The sequence below is a fragment of the Sturnus vulgaris genome, chromosome 4, assembly GCF_052056855.1.
Source record: "Sturnus vulgaris isolate bStuVul1 chromosome 4, bStuVul1.hap1, whole genome shotgun sequence".
NCBI lineage: Eukaryota > Metazoa > Chordata > Aves > Passeriformes > Sturnidae > Sturnus > Sturnus vulgaris.
In genome coordinates this window covers 37,547,402-37,567,854 of record NC_142246.1, presented here as the reverse complement: position 1 = coordinate 37,567,854, position 20,453 = coordinate 37,547,402, and the positions used below count along the sequence as shown (strand labels likewise).

At 38.7% G+C, this 20,453-nt stretch overlaps 1 protein-coding gene across 7 annotated transcripts in view; it reads left to right on the top strand.

Moving 5' to 3' along the window:
- PALLD (palladin, cytoskeletal associated protein) overlaps positions 1-20,453 on the top strand; it is a 194,843-nt gene that overhangs the window by 148,271 nt on the left and 26,119 nt on the right. For all 7 annotated transcript variants that reach the window (XM_088163617.1, XM_088163616.1, XM_088163618.1 and 4 more), the window contains one exon: positions 7,508-8,200. In XM_088163617.1, the coding sequence (XP_088019743.1) occupies positions 7,508-8,200 (693 nt within the window). The remainder of the gene's footprint in view (positions 1-7,507; positions 8,201-20,453) is intronic.

Here is a 20,453-nt window from a genome sequence, read left to right as displayed (position 1 = left end):
GCCTCCAACTGAGTTTCAGTAGCACAAACTAATGATGTGTCAGCTGGTAATATCCCAGCTTTACATGAGGCAGACACCTGCTCAAATGTCAGAACTGTTTGTGAATAGAGAATAGCTGATAAAAGGGCCTAGAACTTAGGTTGTAAAGCCTACCTTAGTTTTGTGAGCATTTTCAATAGAGAGTTGGAATTTTAATTTTCCTAAAAACACATTGAGAGCAACTATGTGTTGCCTTTACTGTCAGGACATCCAGTAGCTACTCAATTCTTTCCTTTTTTAATATATTATCCATTCTTCCTCACAAAAAGTATCTCTTTCAATAGTACAAAGCAGTCATCTTTATATGTAACCCAAAGAACACACTGGACAGATACTGGAATGTTAATATTGAAGAGCTGAAGGTCCAGTTTTAAGCCCACTGTAAGAGTTATTGAGTGGGTATAAAAATAAGCAAATCTCCTAAGTCTGGTGGTAAGTAGTAGATGAAATGTGATGATTTATACAGCATCTTATTAATCAAATATATTAAATTTAAAATAAATATGTAAATTTTTAAAAATTAACTCTTCATGTGTTGTTCCAGTGAGAAACTGTTCCAGAATTGTACTACGTCTTTTTCTTCTGTTCACTTTTGGCTTTAGGCTAGCACAGTTATTCATACTTTCATATATTTTTTTCTGCCCCGTATTTTCTTTGAATATGTACCAATCAGACAGAGCATAACTGTCTACGTAGTATAGCATAATCAGAGTCAGAAAACCTATTTTATGTTTGCAGGCCAGTTCATTCCTGCATTCCGAGTAATCATTTCCTACACTTTGGGCCAATGCAGCTGCAGATTGGAACCTGTATTGTAATTAATGTCTCAATACAATTTACCTCCTAATACCATGAAACTTTTTTGACTACCAGACCAATTCTTATGATCTAACCCTACCAGAGATATGAAGTTTAGCACTTTTGCTAAAGCTGTATTGTATCTTTATGACTTTTGGGAACAATGAATGTGCACAAGAGCACATTTCCTCTCTTTCTGTACCCAAGCAAAATGTGTTATCTCACTGGTGCATGTTTTGAAAAAATGTCCCCGCAGTGGTATTGAGGGGTAAAAAATGGTTCCTGTCCCTAAAAGAATGGCTTTTGTTTGCTGAATACTGGCATTATCTCTACTGTTGGTTTCCTTGGCACAGAAATTACCTTGATGTGTTTGACAGATGATCAAACCAGAATGGAAAATGGGCATGACTACAATTGCCACTTTTTAGGATCGATAGAAAAGTTTTAACAGCCAAATTATAGCAGGACTTCCTTACGAGACAGTTCACAAACAATGCAGATGATTTACACTTCTCATCTGTGTATTAGATGAAAAGATAAGCTCATCTTCATAACAATCCCTGTGTTAGTTCTTGCACCGTATTTCCTCTTCTGGGACTGTGTTAGGTTACATTGAAAGTAATTATAAATGCTCCTGTATATCAACCTGAAATATGGAAAATATTTGAGTGAATCTGCATTTTTAGATTGTTAAGCTTTGAAGGGAAAATAATAAAAATGTTAAAGGGTTGCAGCTGCTGGAGATGATTCATAGTTATAGTTCTCCAGTTACCCAGCATGAGGTTTAAATTTTAATGACAACCTGCATCCTCCGTAATCTGTTAGAGTAGACAAAATATACCTCTGAATATTTTCATGCTAGATCCCCAGTTGGTGCTGGTTTCTGTGTGTCGTTGCTGTCATTCCCCCATCCTGTCCCCTCCATCATCTTCCTCCCCTCCATTTTTATTTTGACTGATAATTATAGTCTTACATAAATATGAACTCTTGCAGCATTTAAAACAGTCCACCTTTTTTTTTTTTTTTTTTTTTAATATAAGGGACTGTTCAGCCTCAGAAAACCTAAAGCTTGTCTAAATGTATTTGTATTGATACAGCCTGGATGCTGTCTGTGTGTTGAATACATGGCAGATTTTGTTAAAAGAGGCAACTATTTTCCCTTTACTTCACATTCTTGTCTTGACATATATATAAGTTTTTCTAACATTCCTAAAAATAAGCAAACATTTCTTCCATGGATATTTCAGTTGGAACTACTTTTGTATTCTGAGCATTTCTTTTCAGTACAGCTGTTAATTAATTCACTGGCAGATTAAGTTAGGTTTTGGTTTTTTTTTCATTTTTAACAACTCAGTAAGTGATAAGTTTGGTGGAAAATTTTAAATTGTATTAGGAATTTTGTCAAGAGTAGAATTCCAGATATCAGTGATTAATATCATATTTTGGATAAGCTGGTATGTATATTTTAGTTTCTTAAATAATAACTGTCAGAAGTAGTTAAGAAAATTACTAATTTTCAACAGCTACTGTATCAGTAAAGTACATGTTGTGCTTGTAGAAAACAAATTAAATGTCTTTAAGAGCTACCTGGCAGATCTGTCCTGCCAGCTGCTGGGAGCCACAGATGCAGAAGCAGGTATCCAGTTTGGCTGCCCAGGAGCTAGAGAGATCTAAATATATTATGCATTCCAATTTTAATAAATTTAAAAATTATGGGAAAAAAGGTCATCCAGGCTTTTATTGTATAAATACCGAAGTTTAGAGAGATGTATATCTAAATGTACACATGTAAAAAATACATCTATACATAGAGAGCTGCTGACATGGAACTCAGTGAGAAAAGCCCCTGCTATTTGATACAGTATGATAGTGATTGTCTCCCTCTTGGTAGAGCTCCAGCATAATTCTGAAGAAATATTATTGAGTTAGAACTAGATCTTCATTGGAAAGTAGAGTTCGTGGAGGTGAGTAGTTGTTACCCCAAATATAGAGACATTTTCTGGCATTGTTTTTGAATTTTAACTTGGAAAAATGGCTCAGCCTTTTAAAATTGTGTTTAAATCTGATTATTTTTCATTTAAAATATTCCTGTGCCTTCATTTCAGTGGTATGTTTTGTATATTTCTGTAGAACTGCACCATCTGTTTCTCAAAGAGCAGGTCACTGGTAGGATTGTGAAGGGGTGGGTCTGCTTTTGCTCAGGAATTACTTGAGACAGAAGGGAGCTCATTATTCTTCCATACCTGAGATAAATAGGATGTTTTCAAACAAAAATTGTTTCTCGTTGTCTGCTTTCCATTTGCTCCTTTTCTTTTATTAAGATCAGGAGGGACAGAATTGGGAATTTTAAAAAGTTGTAGAAAACATCACTTAATCTTGGTTCTTTACCTGTGGTTATTTATTTCCATTTACTTTGTATACTGTGTTGTAAAGCACCGACTAAATTTCAATGCCTTTGCATACTTTGTGGTAGGCATAACTCAGTAGGTTTCATTTCCTGTCCAAAGGCTTCGAGGCTTGACCAGCATTTCTCTACCTTTGGAAAACTCCCCCTTCCCAGAGAGGTAGTTTGGATAGAAGTGCTTCCATATGAACTTTTGTGTTCAAAGGCACACAAAGTTGATGATTAAACTGCAAACAGTAAGATACTTCCTGGAAGAGGGACACTGTTTCTCTAAATGAGCTTTGTAATGTAAGATAAAAGTAAAGCTGGTACATCTCTTAATACTGGGTATATGTGAATGGGGAGAGAAGTTAGGTAAGAAGGATTTATTGCGTTCCTGAAAATGCCCTCTGCAGTAATGTTCTCTGCAATCCAGTAGCGAGGTCTTGTTGAGACTCTGAGAGAGATGTACAACCACTACCTTTGTGTCCCCTCCTTGACTCCACTGTGTTCAGGCACTTGGAGTTACAGTTCCTGATGGGGGTTGTTATCAGTTTAATTCTCAGTCACAGACTGCTCTGTTTTCAAAACAGTGTGATAGAAAGAGATTATCAGGAAGAAAAAGCATTATGAAAGTGGGATTAAAATATAAACCAGCCTATAGTAATTTAAACCAAGTGCATACCTCAAAATACGATTTCTCAAGTAGCTATTAAACTATGGTATGTGTACTGGCATCTATAGTTGTCCACCAAGAAACCTAAAAATCTCTTGTCTCTAGTCTTTGCTTTTAACATCTGTTTTCAAATGTTTCTTGCTAGCCCTTAGCTCTGAAAGTTGTCCCCTTAGTGAGCACGTTCCAGGTTCCTGGTACCAGACCTGTGCATGAAGCTGCTCCTACAGGCAACATGTGTCAGGAGCCTCACCTCTGTTGTAACTGCTTTCATTAGCATCTTACCATCTCGTTGCTTGCATTTTTGAGGTGTTTTAGCATACCTATTAGATAATCTGAAAATGTATTTTATTATATAATATTTAAGAATGTTTCTTATTGAAAAAAACATCACAAATTCTAAAACAGAACTTCTGAATATTTATATAGACTTCATATTTATGTAGTACTAGGTCTGCTTTTCAGTGAGTTAATTAAATTGTTCAATATTCATTTTACCCTAGCTGTGATTTTTTTTTTTAATTACCTACCTTTACCATTTACTGATTGAATTTGCTAAAAAATTACTTTTAAATCTCATTCTTATATTGTTATAATTAATTATTTGGCAAAACAAAAAATTCCACATGAGAAAATAAGTTTATGCTCTATTGTTTAGACAAGCTTGATGTGTTCCCTGAAAGCATGTGTGCCCTTTAAAATTACAAAACATATTTCAGCTAATTGGAAAGAGGATGTAATTACAATTAAATTAGTTTTTTTCTTGTAATCTTATCCAAAAACTAACCTCTTTTAATTCCCTCCTTTGTTTCCCAAGTAATGAGGGCTGATGCCCTTTCATAATTTTGGCATCTGAGTTCTCCCTGTCTTTGTCACAGCAGCGTTATCTTTCAGGGACCTACCTCTGTAGAACTTCCACCACTGATGGTGTCATTCCAAAGAGACGCGGGTGAATTGATGTTCTTTCCTCTCCTTGTCTTCTTTTTAATGACACATCTCTAGGATACCTCTCCTCAAGAAAATAATGCAACAGTGTCTGATGTTAAAAGAATAGCTCTGAGGTAGAGAACATTCCTTTGCAGACAAGGATTGTGCACTTTTACAACTGGAATGAAAATTTGCACGAAGATAGTCTTTGTGATTTTTTTTTGCCCCGTGGACTGATGTGATAATGCTTGTGTTTGCATGTTATTTTTCAGGCAAAAAACCCACTTGATTTATGCAGATTCTAAGCTGACCAAAAGCTGTTCAGCCGAGATCAGTACCATCCTGGGCTAACAAACTCTGGTTTACAGGCATGCATATGCCCGCGACCTCAAGTCAAGCTTAGTGTGAGAGCCGAACAAGCTCGTTTTTGCCTGTCACCCTTTTGTACACATACCCTGAATGTGGTCTCTGCTTCTGCCTAGCGGGGTCAGCAGCAGTGCAGCCGCAGTGCTGCAGTGCTGCACTTGCATTGACAGGGCCATAGATGGGCATTTGTGGGATGCTGCTGGCCGGGCGCAGCGCCACGATTTGGCAAATGCAAATAAAAAGGTCTCAAGACATGACACTCCTACTTGCTTTCAGCACGTATTGGATAAACATAGGAGTGTCGGAGACAGCTAAGTTTCTTTTCTATTCAACACCTCATTTACAGTGCTACGTTTCCTCCTTTTTTGTTGTTTTACCTTCGTCTGTCTGTAAAAAATTTTAAAAATTGAGGGCAATTACGACGAAAAGTAAAATAACGATTATTTGCTAATAATTTTAGAGGTATTGAACAGTAGGTCTGCAAATAGTCAGGCCAAAGATGTAGAATGAGGTGAAAATAATAATCTTACAGGGTTTTTTCTGTCTAAGTCAGAGGTGACCTGAACTGTTTCTGTCATCAGCTAAGAAAGTCGAATGCTGATGGGCATTAAAGTTGTGTTGTTTTAACCAATTTAAATAAAGACGACTGCTTGATAATTTCACAAAAATAGAAGAATAAGTTTCAGGCTGCGTCCTGTGGAGTGAAAAGTTGAACTGATAGAGATTTAGAGTCTCTGTTGTCAACATTAAAAAATGAATTATAAAATTTGCAAAGTGAACTGTAATATTAAGATATTCTTGCTGCTAATTTAACTGAAAAAGAAAAAGTTAATCTCCTTTTAAGTGCTGAAATTTGCATTGTTAGTGAGACATTGCTAAAATTGAACCATCTTTACAACACCACCACCAAAGAAAGGCAACTGTTAAGTATAAGTAGCTGATTTTTTCAGTTTTCTGCCCTAAAACAGCTTGCTCCCCCTTTCTTATCTAGACAATCTCCTTTGGCCTGCGATCATAAGCACAATTATTGTCAGAAAACATTTTCTGGGAAATGTAGATAGTTGGAATATCAAAATTAATCTTCCAGTGGAAAATATGATGTTATTACCATTTCTAATTTTGTTGCTATCAACAGAAGTATATTGTTTTGCCAGAATCATACATTCATATGCCATGCATTAGGCAGACTGCTTCTATAATTCCTGCTTAGATGACCTAAATTACATATAAACAATGACATACTTGTATACTATAAAGAATCTATATATTAAATATACAGAAAAGGTATATGTAAATATGCTGTAACTTTGTGATGATCTGGAGTATTGAGATAAAGTTATGTTTTCTAGCTGAAAAATGACAATTTTTAAGCAAGTCAGTCTGACGTATTGTCACATGATAGACCACACAGTTCATTTTGAGCTTAATGTCTTTCAAACAACTGTACTGAGACAAAAAAAAAGTTCTGATCTGCTTCACTGCTGAACATTTTACTTTTTTCTTTCTTTTTTTCCCCTTAATTAAGAGTTTTGCGTGCTCCTGCATATTAACTTTTTTAGTCTCTATTCTTGTTCCAGTGAATTTATGCATTTCTAAATGAAATTCTTACTTCCATTTGAGCTAATAGTACTGCAATGCCTCAGAACCATATTAAGTATCTTCTAAGATTTGTCTCAGGACATACAGTTGAAAATAAAACTGGGGAGGAAAAGTGAGACTAAAGACCTGGGGAAGCTCAGTTCACGGCTTCCCTAGGTTACAGATGTTTCTCGGGAGTCTTTGCACATTTACATACGTGGATGATTCTGATACAGAATCCAAGTGCCTCATTTAAAGTACGGCTGTAATTAGGTCAGTCTGATTTGCCCACAGAGGTTACAGCAGAAATTCAGCTACAGCTGAAGTTTTTACTGGTTAAATATTTCAGTCTCATTATTTAAACAGTGCCATTGAATAAAAAGCACAAGAAAAAAAAAGAAACCTTGTTAAGAATTTTACTACTTTTACCTTTAATTCCGTTATCTGGATTGTTCTTTTAAAATATCCTGAGTGCTTCAAGTTGCCATATAATTTATCTTTTCCAAGAATTGATGGTTCTATTAAATTCTATTATGCATACTCTTTTTCCTTCCTCTTGAGGACAAAAAAGTGGACTTTTGTAGCAATGTAGCTGAAGAAATGGGGCTATTCAACACATTTAAATGCTTTGAACTCTCCCTCTCTTTCAATTTTCCTGGGCCATAGATCAGTGGAACTTTTATCTCCTCCCTAGCCAGCACTGCATGTCTGATCATCTTTTTGTCTATTTTTCCTTCCCACAGGGACCCCCAAAAAATACAGCAGCTGCAGAACCAAATTCGTCTGGAGCAAGAAAGTGGACAGTGGTATCGTCACCAACAGCAACCTGATCATCAGCACCCTCCCTCTTCTCCTTCCTTTCCTCCTCCCCCCTCCTTCCAGGAGCTTGAGTCCAGCCAGTCTGCCACCTCTCCTGTGCCAATGAGTATTCTTAACTCTCATACTTCCCCAACCATGCAGTCTTCCAGCTCCTTCAACTATGCTCGGCCTAAGCAGTTCATTGCTGCCCAGAACATCAGCCCTGCTTCAGGTTATGTGACTCCATCTTCTGGGTCATCTACATCCAGTCTTCCTTCTCCTATGTCTCCAACTGCTTCTCAGAAACAGTTTGGGAGAGTGCCAGTTCCTCCCTTCTCTCAGCAGTTTGCTCCTGAAGGGGAATATGCCTGGTCTCCTTCTTCTCCATCCCCTCCACCCCCACCTCCACCTGTCTTTAGTCCAACAGCAACATATCCAGTGTGTGATTCCTTTCCACTTCCACCTCCTCCACCCCCTCCTCTTCCTTCACTTTCTTCACCTTCCCACAGCCTGTCTCCAACTCCAAGATTTCCTAATTCCAGCCAGTCTCCAGCAGCTTTTCTCAGCTCCATGCTGCCATCCCAGCCACCACCCATTTCTGTCAACGCCTTAGGCCTCCCAAAAGGAGTGACGCCTCCGTAAGTATCAGCTGATGAGCTCCTTGATGTACCAAAGATTGTAATGAAGATTATTGCACTTCCTTCTTTTATACTTTTCTAGGGTCCTTTGCTGTTAGCTGTTATCTGAGAGGGAGAGATGTGTGAATAAATTGCAAATGCTTCTGTGCTAGAGATGTGAGATAGTTTTTTTTAACCCCCACAGAAGTGAGATTCTGAAAGAGACCTACAGTAGGAACACAAAAGATGAGAAGCTGAAGCTTTAAACTGGAGTTTAAGAAAATATGAAAGCAGCAGCAAAAGGCTCTGCAGGCCCAGGGCAGTGGAAGGAGATCCTAAAAACCTTTCTCATGGCCCAGTTCTTTTAAAGTCACATATTCAGTGATATTTGCAGTTTGTATTCCTATTACGTATGCAAGTAGAGCAATATCAAGTAAAGAGAGTATCTTTCAGAAGTGCCTATAGCTTTGTGATACTGAAAATACAACGTATTAAAGTATGCATCTGATAAAAGTGGTCATAACAATTCATTGGCTTTGGCTAGCAATTTTGTTCTGAGGAAATTTGGGAAAGTATTTACAGAGTGATTTAGAATAGCAGTGTATGAAAACAGAATCCCTATCCCTAACAACTCTGCACAATTATTTTCCCCTTTTGTCTTCTCTAAAGGCCAAAATAGTATTTTGGAGCATGTCAGCTCTCATCATAGATCAGTTTGTCTTTCCACTGGCACTAGACTCTCATTCCATCCTTAGAGAACAAAGAGACATGCTGAAGAACAAAAATGAGAATAGCTGTATCCAAGACTTATTTATAACTTTGTCCAGAAGTTTGTCTAAACATATCTACAGTATCTAGGTGACTTGCTCAGCTACATACTGTTGCAGTGGGAACTTCTGTTATTTCAGTCTAAGATATGAAAATGAAGAGAAGGAAGAAAGAGGACAGATATCAAAATAATAAGTCATGTATATGCTTTAAAAAGCATTTCTTTATCTTGATTTGTGTCATACAGATCACTATGGAGTCTGGCCATAAAACTTTTCTAGGAGAAAATTAATAAATAGTGGAGTTTGCCCTTGCAGCCATAATAGTTGTGATTTTCTGTCTTACTGTGCCCTTTGCACTGGCTGAGTTTCACTATTGATACTGAGCATTGAAAATTGCATAATTAATTTACTGACAACTTGACCAGTAAGCACAGCCCACCAAAGCCTGCTATTACCCTTGGTTTTCCAAGAAAATGCTCTAGTCCAGCTGTACAGTTGTGACAAGAACTGGATTCTTTTTTGAGTTCACCTCTGTATGCTGTGAGGGTAATAGCAGCAGCTTGAGCCTGTGCTGTGTCCTCCTTTCCCTGTTATGCTGTGCTTATGGATACATGTTCTCACTTGAAGCATTAGCTGTGTTCTTCCTCATTCCCTTTGATCTTTGGACAGAGAAACTACTCTGCAAAGATTCTTCCCCCTTCCTCATGGCCCTCACTTCCCCAGGCACAGCAGCCAGTCTGGGTATGCACATGATGGTGTGTCTATCCATATTCCTCCCTCCCCGACAAGGCAGCAACCTCGGGGTCTGAGCTGAGGATGAGGTAGTTGGCTGTTTTTCTGCATTCCCTCAGGAAATAAAGTCCAGATGGGAGCTGGATCGTGTTAACTATACTGAATGTATGTGTGTAAAATTTATGTGTGTATATATATATATGTGTGTGTATATACACAGTGAGCATTTGTCATCTGAATTATAACATTAAAAGATGGTAAAATACGTACTGTGTGGTGCAGAAAAGCCATAATCTATTGTTATGTATCTTTGATGCCAATTTTTCCCTGGCTTTTCCTTTTTCGTATTACTGTGTAGGTTAATGTCTGGTGTGTCTTGCTGAGTAAATCACTGTTTCCCAAAATTCTCATACCACTGCTGAGCAATTTTTCCCATGGCCTCCATTTGTGCCTCAGCTTTAGGTCTCTTCTGCTTTGTGCTATATCCTCAGTTCTTTTTTTGGCCCCTTTCACTTTTTGCTTCTTTTCCTTTGTCTTTTACTCCATCCTCACAAGTCCTCTTCAACATATTTATCTTTCTGAGACATAGTTTCTGAGCTTCACACAGTGTTCCATAACTTCAGCCTGTAGTCTCACTATTTTGCCATGATCTCCAAGATCGATTGGTTGAAAATAATGATACTGCTTCCTGACAGTGTGCTTTACAGGCTGGGTGCAAAGAATATAAAATGCAGCATTCAAAGTTTTGCTCAGCAGCTGAAATCCCAGTCAAGCCATTTATCTTCAAAGACTTTGTCATTGCTAAATCTTGGCACAACTACAGATCTACTTCTCAAAAGCCGAACTGGCTAGACATCATTTTTTTTTTTTGTTTTCATGTTGTGGTAGTAGAAGCAGAATAAAGGTAAAGTAATAAACATTGCAGGTGGAGGCAGTTATTTTTGGAAGTGGTCAAAGGCAGCATCATTCTCTGTGTCTGTATACAAACCAGTAGTTTTTGTTACTCCTTATGGAGTCAAACCTTCCCTTCATCAGCTCTCTTTGGGCATTTCCTTTCCCATGCATGTATCATATTTGTTCTACTTAAAAGAGAAATCAATCCAAGGATACGCAGGACAAAGCAAGAGGAGCTCAAAGCTTTGGCCCAGCCCCAGAGATATTACATCATTGGCATAAGCAAAAATTGGTGCAGTGAGTCCTGGGACTGGTGTGCCGTGAAGGATAGTTACAGGCTCTTCAGGAAGGATAGGCAGGGCAGGAGAGGCAGGGAGGTTGGCATTAATTGGTAATTAATGTTTGGTATATAACGGATGGTCTGGAATGAATGGTGCTTTCAGCTGACAATGGCACGGTCAAACGCCTCTGGGTAAGGATTAAGGGACAAACAAGTATGGCAGATGTCATCATGGGAGTCTGCCAAGACCTCCTATCCAGAACGGTGATGCTGATGAGTTTTTCTTTAAGGAACTAAGGGACATCTCTAAGTTAATCACTCTTGTCCTTACGGGGGACTTCAGCTTGGCAAATGTTAACTGGGAATACCATACAGCTAATACAGGTCCAGAAGGTTCCTAAACACCTGGATGATCACAACATGGCGCAGACACTAAGGGAGCCAACTCAGTAACATGCCCTCCTTGATCTGCTGCTCGTTAACAGAGAGGATCTCATGACTGAAGTAGAAATTGGTCCTTGTCTTGACCACGAAGTAATTTGATTTAAAACTTTAGACTGCTCAGGGAACTAATGAGTAAGGTCTCCTGGGAAAATGTTTTTGATGGTGCTGGGGTTCATCAATGCTCATGACTTTTTAAGCACCACCTCCTAAGGGCACAGGAGCAGGCAATTTCAAAATGTTGGAAAAGCAGGTGAGGCAGAAGGCCAACTTGGCTAGGCAGGGATCTTCTTCTAGAGGTAAAGCCAAAAATGGTAAATGTTTGACCAGCAGAAGCAAGGTTAGATGACATGAGAGGACTAGAGATATGCTGCTTGCTTCCATGGGGAGAAAATTGTGAGGCAAAAGTTCAATTACAGCTGAAGCCAGCCACTACTGTGTAGCACAATAAAAAGGACTTTTGAAAATATGCTAGTAGCAAAAGGCAGTCCAGAAATAACAGCGACCTGTTAAATTATGAGGGTGTTCACCGTATGAACAGGGACATAGACAAGGTGGAGGTGGTTAATGCTCTCTTCAGTCTTCAGCACCAGTCGTGGGCTATGGGGGTCCCAGTGCCCTGAGCTGAAGGACGAGGATTCTAAGTCAACTCTGAACTTGTGAAGGAATCACTGCTCCAGCTGGATCCCTGTAAGTCTTTGGGGCCTGATGGGATTCATCCAAGAATCCTCAAAGAGCTGGCTGATGTCATTTCAAAACTCCTTTCAATGACTTTTTGAACTGTTTTGGGAATCTCTCTTTGGGAGAGGTCTCGCTTGACTGGATGCTGGCTAATGTTGTCCTAGTTTTCAAGAACAGCAGAAAGGAAACCAAGGGTCTGTCCGTCTCATTTCAGTGCCTGGTAGAATTATAGAGAAGATTACTCTTGGAATTATTTGAAAACACCTGAAGGATGATGCAGTCATCAGCCAGAATGGCTTCATCAGGGGAAAGTCCTGTTTGACTAGCTTAATTCCCATTTATGACAAGGTAACCCACCTAGCTGATCAAAGGAAGCCTGTACATGTAGTCTCTTTGGACTTTAGCTGCGCTTTCAATACTGTCTTTCATGGTGTCTTTCTGGACAAAATGTCCAACATTCAGCTGGATCAACACATCACATGATGAGTGTGCAACAGGCTCACCAGTCAGGCACAAAGAATTCCAGTAAGTAATGTTACATCAGGCTGGCAGAGCATCACTAGTGGGGTTCCACATGGCTCCACTGTAGGGCCAGTGCTCTTCAAGGTCTTTGTAAATGGCTTGGATACAGAACTCAAAGGAATACTTAGTAAGTTTGCTGCTGATACTAAATTGGGGGGCACTGTCAACTACCTCGAGAGCAAAGAGGCCCTACAGAGAGATCTTGACAAATTAGAGGGTTGAGCAATCACTCACCAGCTTATGAAGTCTAATGAAGGCAAGTCCTAGATTTTGCACCTGGGACAGGACAACCCTGGGTATACAAGAGGACTGGGGAATGAGAGGCTTGAGAGCAGCCATTTGGAAAGGGACCTGGGAGTCCTGATTGATGGCAAGTTAAATTTGAATCATTGTGCCCTGGCAGCCAGGAGGGCCAAGCGTGCCTTGGCAGGCATCAGGCACAGCATCACCAGGCTGGGCAAGGAGGGGATTGTCCTGCTCTGCTCTGCTCTGCTCTGGGGCAGCCTCACCTCAAGTCCTGGGGGCAGTTTAGGGTGCACAACATAAAAAAGATATTAAGCCATTAGAGAGAGTCAAGAGGAGGGCAATGAGGATGGTGAAGGGCCTTGAGGGGAAGCCATATGAGGAATAGCTGAGGTCACTTGGTCTGTTCAACCTGGAGGAGACTGAGGGGAAACCTCCTGCAGCTTCCTTATGAGGGGAAGAGCATGGGCAGACACTGATCTATTTTCTGTGCTGACCAGTGGGAATGGACCAAAAGGAATGGCCTGCAGCTGTGTCAGGGCAGGTTTAGGTTGGATACTAGGACAAGAGTCTACACCCAGAGGGTGGTTGGCACTGGAACAGGCTCCCCAGAGGAGTGGCCACAGCACCAAGCCTGACAGGGTTCGAGGAGCCTTTGGATAATGCTCTCAAGCACATGGTGTAACTCTTGGGGTGTCCTTTGTAGGGCCAGGAGTTGGATTCAGTTTTTCTTGTGGGTCCCTTCCAACTCAGAATATTCTATGATTCTGTAAAAACATTTCTGAACCTCTCCAATTCCTGTATTCTGTGGGCCCATGAACAGTAAATGCCATGCTAATATTTCAACATTTTCCTTGGTTTTGAACCCTGAGATTCTGTGGAAGTGACTGCATTAGCTAAACCAGTTTGAACCAATGAATATTCTCTCTGGTTAAATTTGGATAGATTTGGAAACATTGCACTGGGAATTGTTAGTTTGTCTGGGATGGAGCTTTTTGTGGTTTGGTTGTTTTGGACTTTTTTAACAGCATGTGGTCTTAGAGTCTTGCACGTATTATGGGAATACCTACTTGTGAATTTACTGCATTTTATTTGGACATCTGAAACAACAGAAGGCAGCTTTGTGTCACTAATTCATCTTTAAATATTTTAAACATTTATTTGCAACAATATGGTGAGTGTTTCCCTTGAATAAATTTTATCTCAATTTTCCAGTAAGCTCTAGACACTTTGTAGTCACCAGCATTTTCAAGCTGTGGCTATGATCATGTTAGATGAACAAGCTGTTTTTTTTATTAATGGAGTAGATCTGGTAGACTTGTGTCTTGCTAGAGCATTGTGATATTAAGCAGAAGAGAAGTGCTGGTGGAATTGCATAGCTAAATAAATGCTTAAGGGAGTTATGAGCACTTGTCAGTAATTTCTGAGGTAAAACTTGGCTGGAGAAAGTTTGTTGAATACTGTTCTTAAGAATCTGAGTTTTTTCCTTTTTTACCTAAAGAAAACTCTAAGATCTTTGCTTAAAGTAGATATCTTCAGTAATACTACCTTAGTTAAAAACAGGAAAAAAAATTGACTACAGAATTGGTGAAAGAACATGAATATCGATTTACTACTTTCTGGAAAAGGATGGAAAATGGAAAACAAAGCATTATTTAAATGCAAGATTATCCAAATTACCTTGTAAAAGGTAATTAAATAAGCTGCTTCTTTTATAATTCTATATAAAATTGAAGTGCTGTCTCAGTGACCTTTAGAACATTAAATCCAAATCATAAAGGAGATTATGTGGGAATATGAGAAAAGCAATATCAGAAAGATATTGCACTTTTTTTCACTTTGAATCAGAGCTGTTGGTCTGTTCTTGCACCTGTGTACTGGGACTTGTCCATTGCATTCTGTCTCAAATGGAATTGAAACAAATATTTTAGTAACCATTATGTTCCTTTAATCAACTGGCAGTGATGGTGACCACTCTGAGGACAAAATACTCTTTTCTTTTTATCTTACAGCCTTCAACACTCTCCCAGTACAAATGCTGGCTTTCACTTTAGAGTAAACTGCATTGCTGTCCTATGTAGATGGGACTTACACTTTTCCTGTTTCTGTAAGTGATGCCTGTCACAATTGTAAAAAATTGAGGTTATCTACAGCACAATCGATGTGAAAATCGTGATATGTAGGAGGAAGTACCTTGATTAAGAACTCCAACATCAAACTGAGAAGACAGGTCAGGGTGTTTCCTTGCTGCTGAGAGAGAGAGACTTCATCTCTCTTGGCTGCTTATTCAGTCATACCTGGAGGTATTCCCAGATAACGTATTTGGAAAACATCTAAAGACAACTATTGCTGTAACTGGAAAAATTCAAGGAACTAAAATATAAAGGTTTGCATTCATTCTCAACCTCCAATTTTCTCAAGCTATTGCACCTGTCCTTTAAACCATTTTTGTTACATTTTTCTTGAAATTTTTCTTTTCCCATAGTTTGGATACTACTTGTGGCTGTTATACCAACACATGAAGGGTTTAGCTGTGATATTAGACCAATTCTTGTTGGTTGTGCTAAGAAACAGCTCATATTGGGGGCTTTGTTTTTGCACAGTTTTTTATCTTTTTGATTAGGCATGTGCATGTGATTATCATAAAATACAGATCTATATCAGCTTTTCTGAAATATGATGAATGCCTGTTTGTTCCACTCGAACTCAGAAATCCAGGTTGTGCCCCAGATCTAATCAATTAAAACTGTGCAAAAGTAGAGATCAAGGATGTAACATGGAGACACACAGACATTAGCCAAAATAATAGTATCCTGACAATCATTGCATCTGCAAGTATCAATTTTCAAGATATTTTTATCCAGTTCTTCTTCAAAAGGGTATTTGCAGATACTAAAGAATATTGAACATGGCAGTGAACTTAACTAAGAGAATTAGTACATGTATTTCCCTGTTGAAAAGTCAGAGAGGCTGTTCACAGCATGGCTTTGATACTTGGGCCGCAGATTTTTCTTTTCAGAGGACTTAATTTTATAACTTCTTTATTTTAAACAGATCTGAATGCCACAAAAACATCTGTGAATGTGAAAGCCAGTTACGATGCTTGATAGTTGCAGAGACCTTAACCACTAACACCACATTGACTGGAATTGGGTCATATTTTGGATGTAATACCTTCTCCCAGTCCAGTATAGCTTTTCTTCACATATTTCTCACGGTTACCTGTTCTTCTAAGGATTTCAGGACTATGAGAATTGTGCCAGCCTTTTCTACATTCAGGAGCAGTTCATGTTTGAGTTATTTCTTCTTGACCATCAGTTCTAGCATACTGCTGGTAACACTCAGCAATTCAGATAAGAATACAGATTACAAAATAGGCATTTGATTTTTAATTTGATATCGAAATATGTGCACATCTTTTGAAAGGCAAATGTGCTAATGTAGCTATGGCAACCAGTGCAGCATGAGGCAGAGATGGCTTGCTCTATCTCTAGGAGGGGAATCTCTATATCTAGGAGGGGAAGGAGCTGAACAGGGGAATAAAAAAGTAGTAATTTTTCTTTTCATGAATGGAAATGCATTTTTAAACATAAGCTTTTGAGAAAAAAACTGGTGGTAGTCATGTACTTTGTTGGTGAGTTGTACTCTTTGTTATCTAATCATTAAGAGGCATCAAACATGCTCAGAAATATATATCCAATATATCCAATATCCTATCCAATGCTGAGACATGTTTTATTTTTTTCAACTACAGTTTCAGAACATTGAGTGGTAGAAATAATTGAACTTTTGTTACATTTGTTCCATTTACTGGAAGTCATCCCTAGTCAGGTCTGTTCCTCAGGCATTCCCTTAATTCAGATGCATGTAACATCCATGACTGGACAGAGCTGAAGCTCTTGGTTTCCACAGCATGTATGACAAGATCAGACTAAACCAATTTTATTGTGCAGCTGCAGCTTCAAAGTCTGTGACCTGTTACAGTGCTTGTAGTAACTTTGTTTTTACAGTAAGTGAAAAATGTGTGAAGTTAGCAGGAATTAGCTGTATTTTTGGAAGGCTTTCATTTTAAAGGAAAAAAAAACCAAGTTACTGTTCATTACCTCAGTACCAGAGAATTAATTTGGATTTCTGTGAAACCAGGCCATATTGGCTGCAAACAGGAATTCATTCTTGGAAGGATAACAACAGCCAGCCTGTTGCCCTTGTTTACACTGTAAAAGGTACATAGGAAAAGAGGGAATTGCATCCAGCATGCACTCCATGTAATTAAAACATGAAAAGTACTGCTGGTTTGGCCCCCTTTCTAAACAAATGTCAAGGCAAATATTCAAAACTAAGGAGAGCCAAGCCGAGACTGCAAAAATCTTTGCTGTGCAAAATCACTGTGTGAATTAAGATGACAGATTTGGCAATTTCATTGCACCCCTTCTGACCAAAAGAATTCAGACAATTGTGCTTTTATCTACTCCTGGATTCAGGCCTCCATTGACTTAGGTGATGTGTATTTCAGAGGTGCCTAAAATCCACAGGAGTTGCAGCCTACTTCCCAAGGCTGCTCGTTTCTCTGCACTTTTATGGTGGTGGTTGTGTGCTTAAGAATGATGCTGTCAATAGCCTGAAATATGCTTTCTCCTGCTAGCTTAATGCAGTAAATCTGAAATTTGCATTGGGCAAAGAATGAACATATGAATACATACATGAATTGGCAATTTTTTTGTTTGATATTTTCCCTGAGAGAACACAGAAAGAAAGCTCATGCGTCACTGAGGGCACAAATCTTTGGACCTAAATGCAGCCAGAAATGGGCATGTAAGGATGGTGGAAAATATTTGCAAAAGCAGCTGAAGAAAGTTTGCTGCCAGGCTGTCTTGCCATGTAAACCATTACTCAGGCTTAAAGGATCTGTGCTTTGGAAGATAGATTTACTAAAGTCCTTTATTTGTTGTCTTTGCTTTGTAGACATTTTGAAATTCATCCCGGGAATGTATGTCTTAAGAGTTAAGTTGCTGTGGGGGTACATATATATGCATGCATATATATATATATATGGACAGTTTTTAAAATGTATATATTTAGAGAAAGAGATTCTGAGGAGGGGGTGGAAACAGAGCATCTGCAGGAAGAGCTATGTTTCCTTATGTACTGCTTTGGTTTTTTGTCCAAATTTAAAATAGAGGAAGAGAGAAGCTCTCTAAAGGCATTTGAAGAAATTTTGACTGATGCTCACTTTTATAGATAATTTTTCCAACCAACTGCTTCCTTGGTTAAATACTTAATAAAGGGAAGATAATCTACTTTCAGGCAAGTTGCCTTGGCTAGGTCTTGGGTGACATTTCCACACTGACTGTGCAGAGCTCAGGATTATCTTACACAAAACCAGAGATCCGAAAGGTTGTTAAGGAGTCTGCCTCTCCTGTTAGAAATTACCCAGGGATCCCCAGGCCATTTGTATTATATTTGCATACCTTGTTTCTAAATAAAATTCCTATGTAGCTTGGCTACATAACTTGCTCCAGGGTTTAAATGTCACTGTAGTAGGGTGGAGAAAGGAGAGTTCTACATTGTTTGTGTCTAAGCTAGGCCTGTTCTTCTTCAAGTTATTGTGAGTTATCATCCTCAAAGGATATGAAGAATTATTAAATACCAGCTATTTTCTGATGTCAGCTGTTGTCTGATTTCTGACATTTCATTTGATTTGCCTGTCTTCATTCTCCTAATTTCCTGACTAAATAAAGAAGAAATTTTGCCTCTCTGTGTGTGACATAGTTTGTCAGAAAAGCCATGATTTTAAAACATGTGGTAGTTTTCTTGTTCTGAAACTTTCCAATTTGTGGTATTTTTCTTTAAGTGTAGTGGTAAAACCGGATTCAGCGTCTAATAGCAAGGAATAAAGGAAAACATCTCAGTTTCATGTTTTATGCTGACATGTCCTGGAATTATATGTCTTTCTCTTTTGAAATAATAGTGTTATTTTCCAAGTTGTAATCTCACAGATTCTCAAGAGATGCTTAACGTGTTAATGCTAATTTTCCATTAGCATTGCTATAATGCTTTGAGCATTTTCCTCAGTTTCATCATTAGAATACCTCTAGACTAATCAGGAAGATTATTGTAAGTGACAATTTTTACCTGAAAATGAATTGCAACCTCTGCAAGTTCAGTGTCATCAGCCTATTTGAGAACTGCGTTTCTCTATTTCACATTCCAAATAAGGCCAAAATCTTAAGTGCTCAATTTTGTACACAGAGCTGTTTGAAATGCCTCATTGGAGTATATGATTTCAGTTTGATAGAAAAAGAAATCACTGGTTCTCTCTGAACAGCTTTTTCAGACTGAATAGCTTTACACGGCCATATCACAGAAATTTCAGCTACACTCTGTTTCCCTGATTTACTAGGGAACTTACTGCAGCTCCTGAGCACTAACTCAGAAGCCATAAACTGAAGTGTATTAAAGCTGCTTCTTGTTGCCTATTTCCATGCCCTTCAGCCTGACAGAGAGATAAACATGAGGTTTGACATGATTCAATTCTCATTTTCTTATTATCCTACATTGTTTAGAAATGGACTGTGATATTGTTTTTCTGTGTGTAGTATGGATTTTGAACTTACCAACTTGTAATTCCCTGGGTACTCGTTCCACTGTGAAAAATGTGTGTATTTACTTAGGGGTTTTTTGTTTTCAGAGATAATGCTTCTGAAAATCCACTACTTGAAATCCACTCCCAAGCATGTAGCTCATCCTTCTTTTCATATCTGTTGTGACTTACTTGGGTGAGCTATACATTTCACCTTTACAGCCTATTGTGTCCCAAGCACAAGCAGGCCTTTTTCCAGTAAAACTCTGTTTATGAATTCAAGTATGAAATTTGTGAGAATGAGAAATGAAAGCTGTTTCTTAATGTATCACTTGGAATTTCCAAGGGAGGATGCATGTCTCCATTAAAAGCTGGCACAGGGTGTAAAGCCAAAGGTGAAGCCAAACTTGAAATCTGCTGTCTTGAAGTTGGCTGATTTTTTTGGGTTCGGATTGGTTTATTTGGATGTTGTTGTTAGTTTGGGGGTTTTAATTTTTTTTTTGGGGGGGTGGGGGTAGTCTAAAAAGTGACAAAATTTTGTTTCATGGCAGTGATAGCCTAGATAATTACAGACTGGAGGTGAAGGGAAAGACTGTAAGGGGAGAAACAGATGGCACCTGTCCATTAGCCTTCCAGCAGATGGTCTAGCCTTCCTGAGGGGCATCCTCTTCTGATCCCCTCTTCCACCTTCTCCTGTCCATTTTCTTTCCATATCTTCCTTTACATTTGCTGTAACAAATTTCTGGAGTTATTCAGGCACCTCTTTCTTGAAGAGACCTTATCCCTTTCTCTTAGCATTCTCTTGCCTCCCTGTAGATGGGACAGTTTTCCTATCTCTTCCCCAAAACAGAGTGGAGGAGACTTGCTTGTGACTTATTTGTGACTGAGAAGACCCCCAGTTGAAAGCTGAGGGAATTATTTTACTTGGTGATCACCAGCTAACAAATCAATATTTCTAGGGCAAGGGAAGTAGTTCTCTGTCTCTTTGTGAAATCAGGCAAATGTCTGCTCTTCTGCTGTGATTTGATGTAAAAATGCAGTTCTTTATACAAGAGCTTCACTGTTTCCACATTTTGCATTTACTTACAGCACCGGAATATGAAATGTTTTAGGAAGGTTTCCAACTATTGT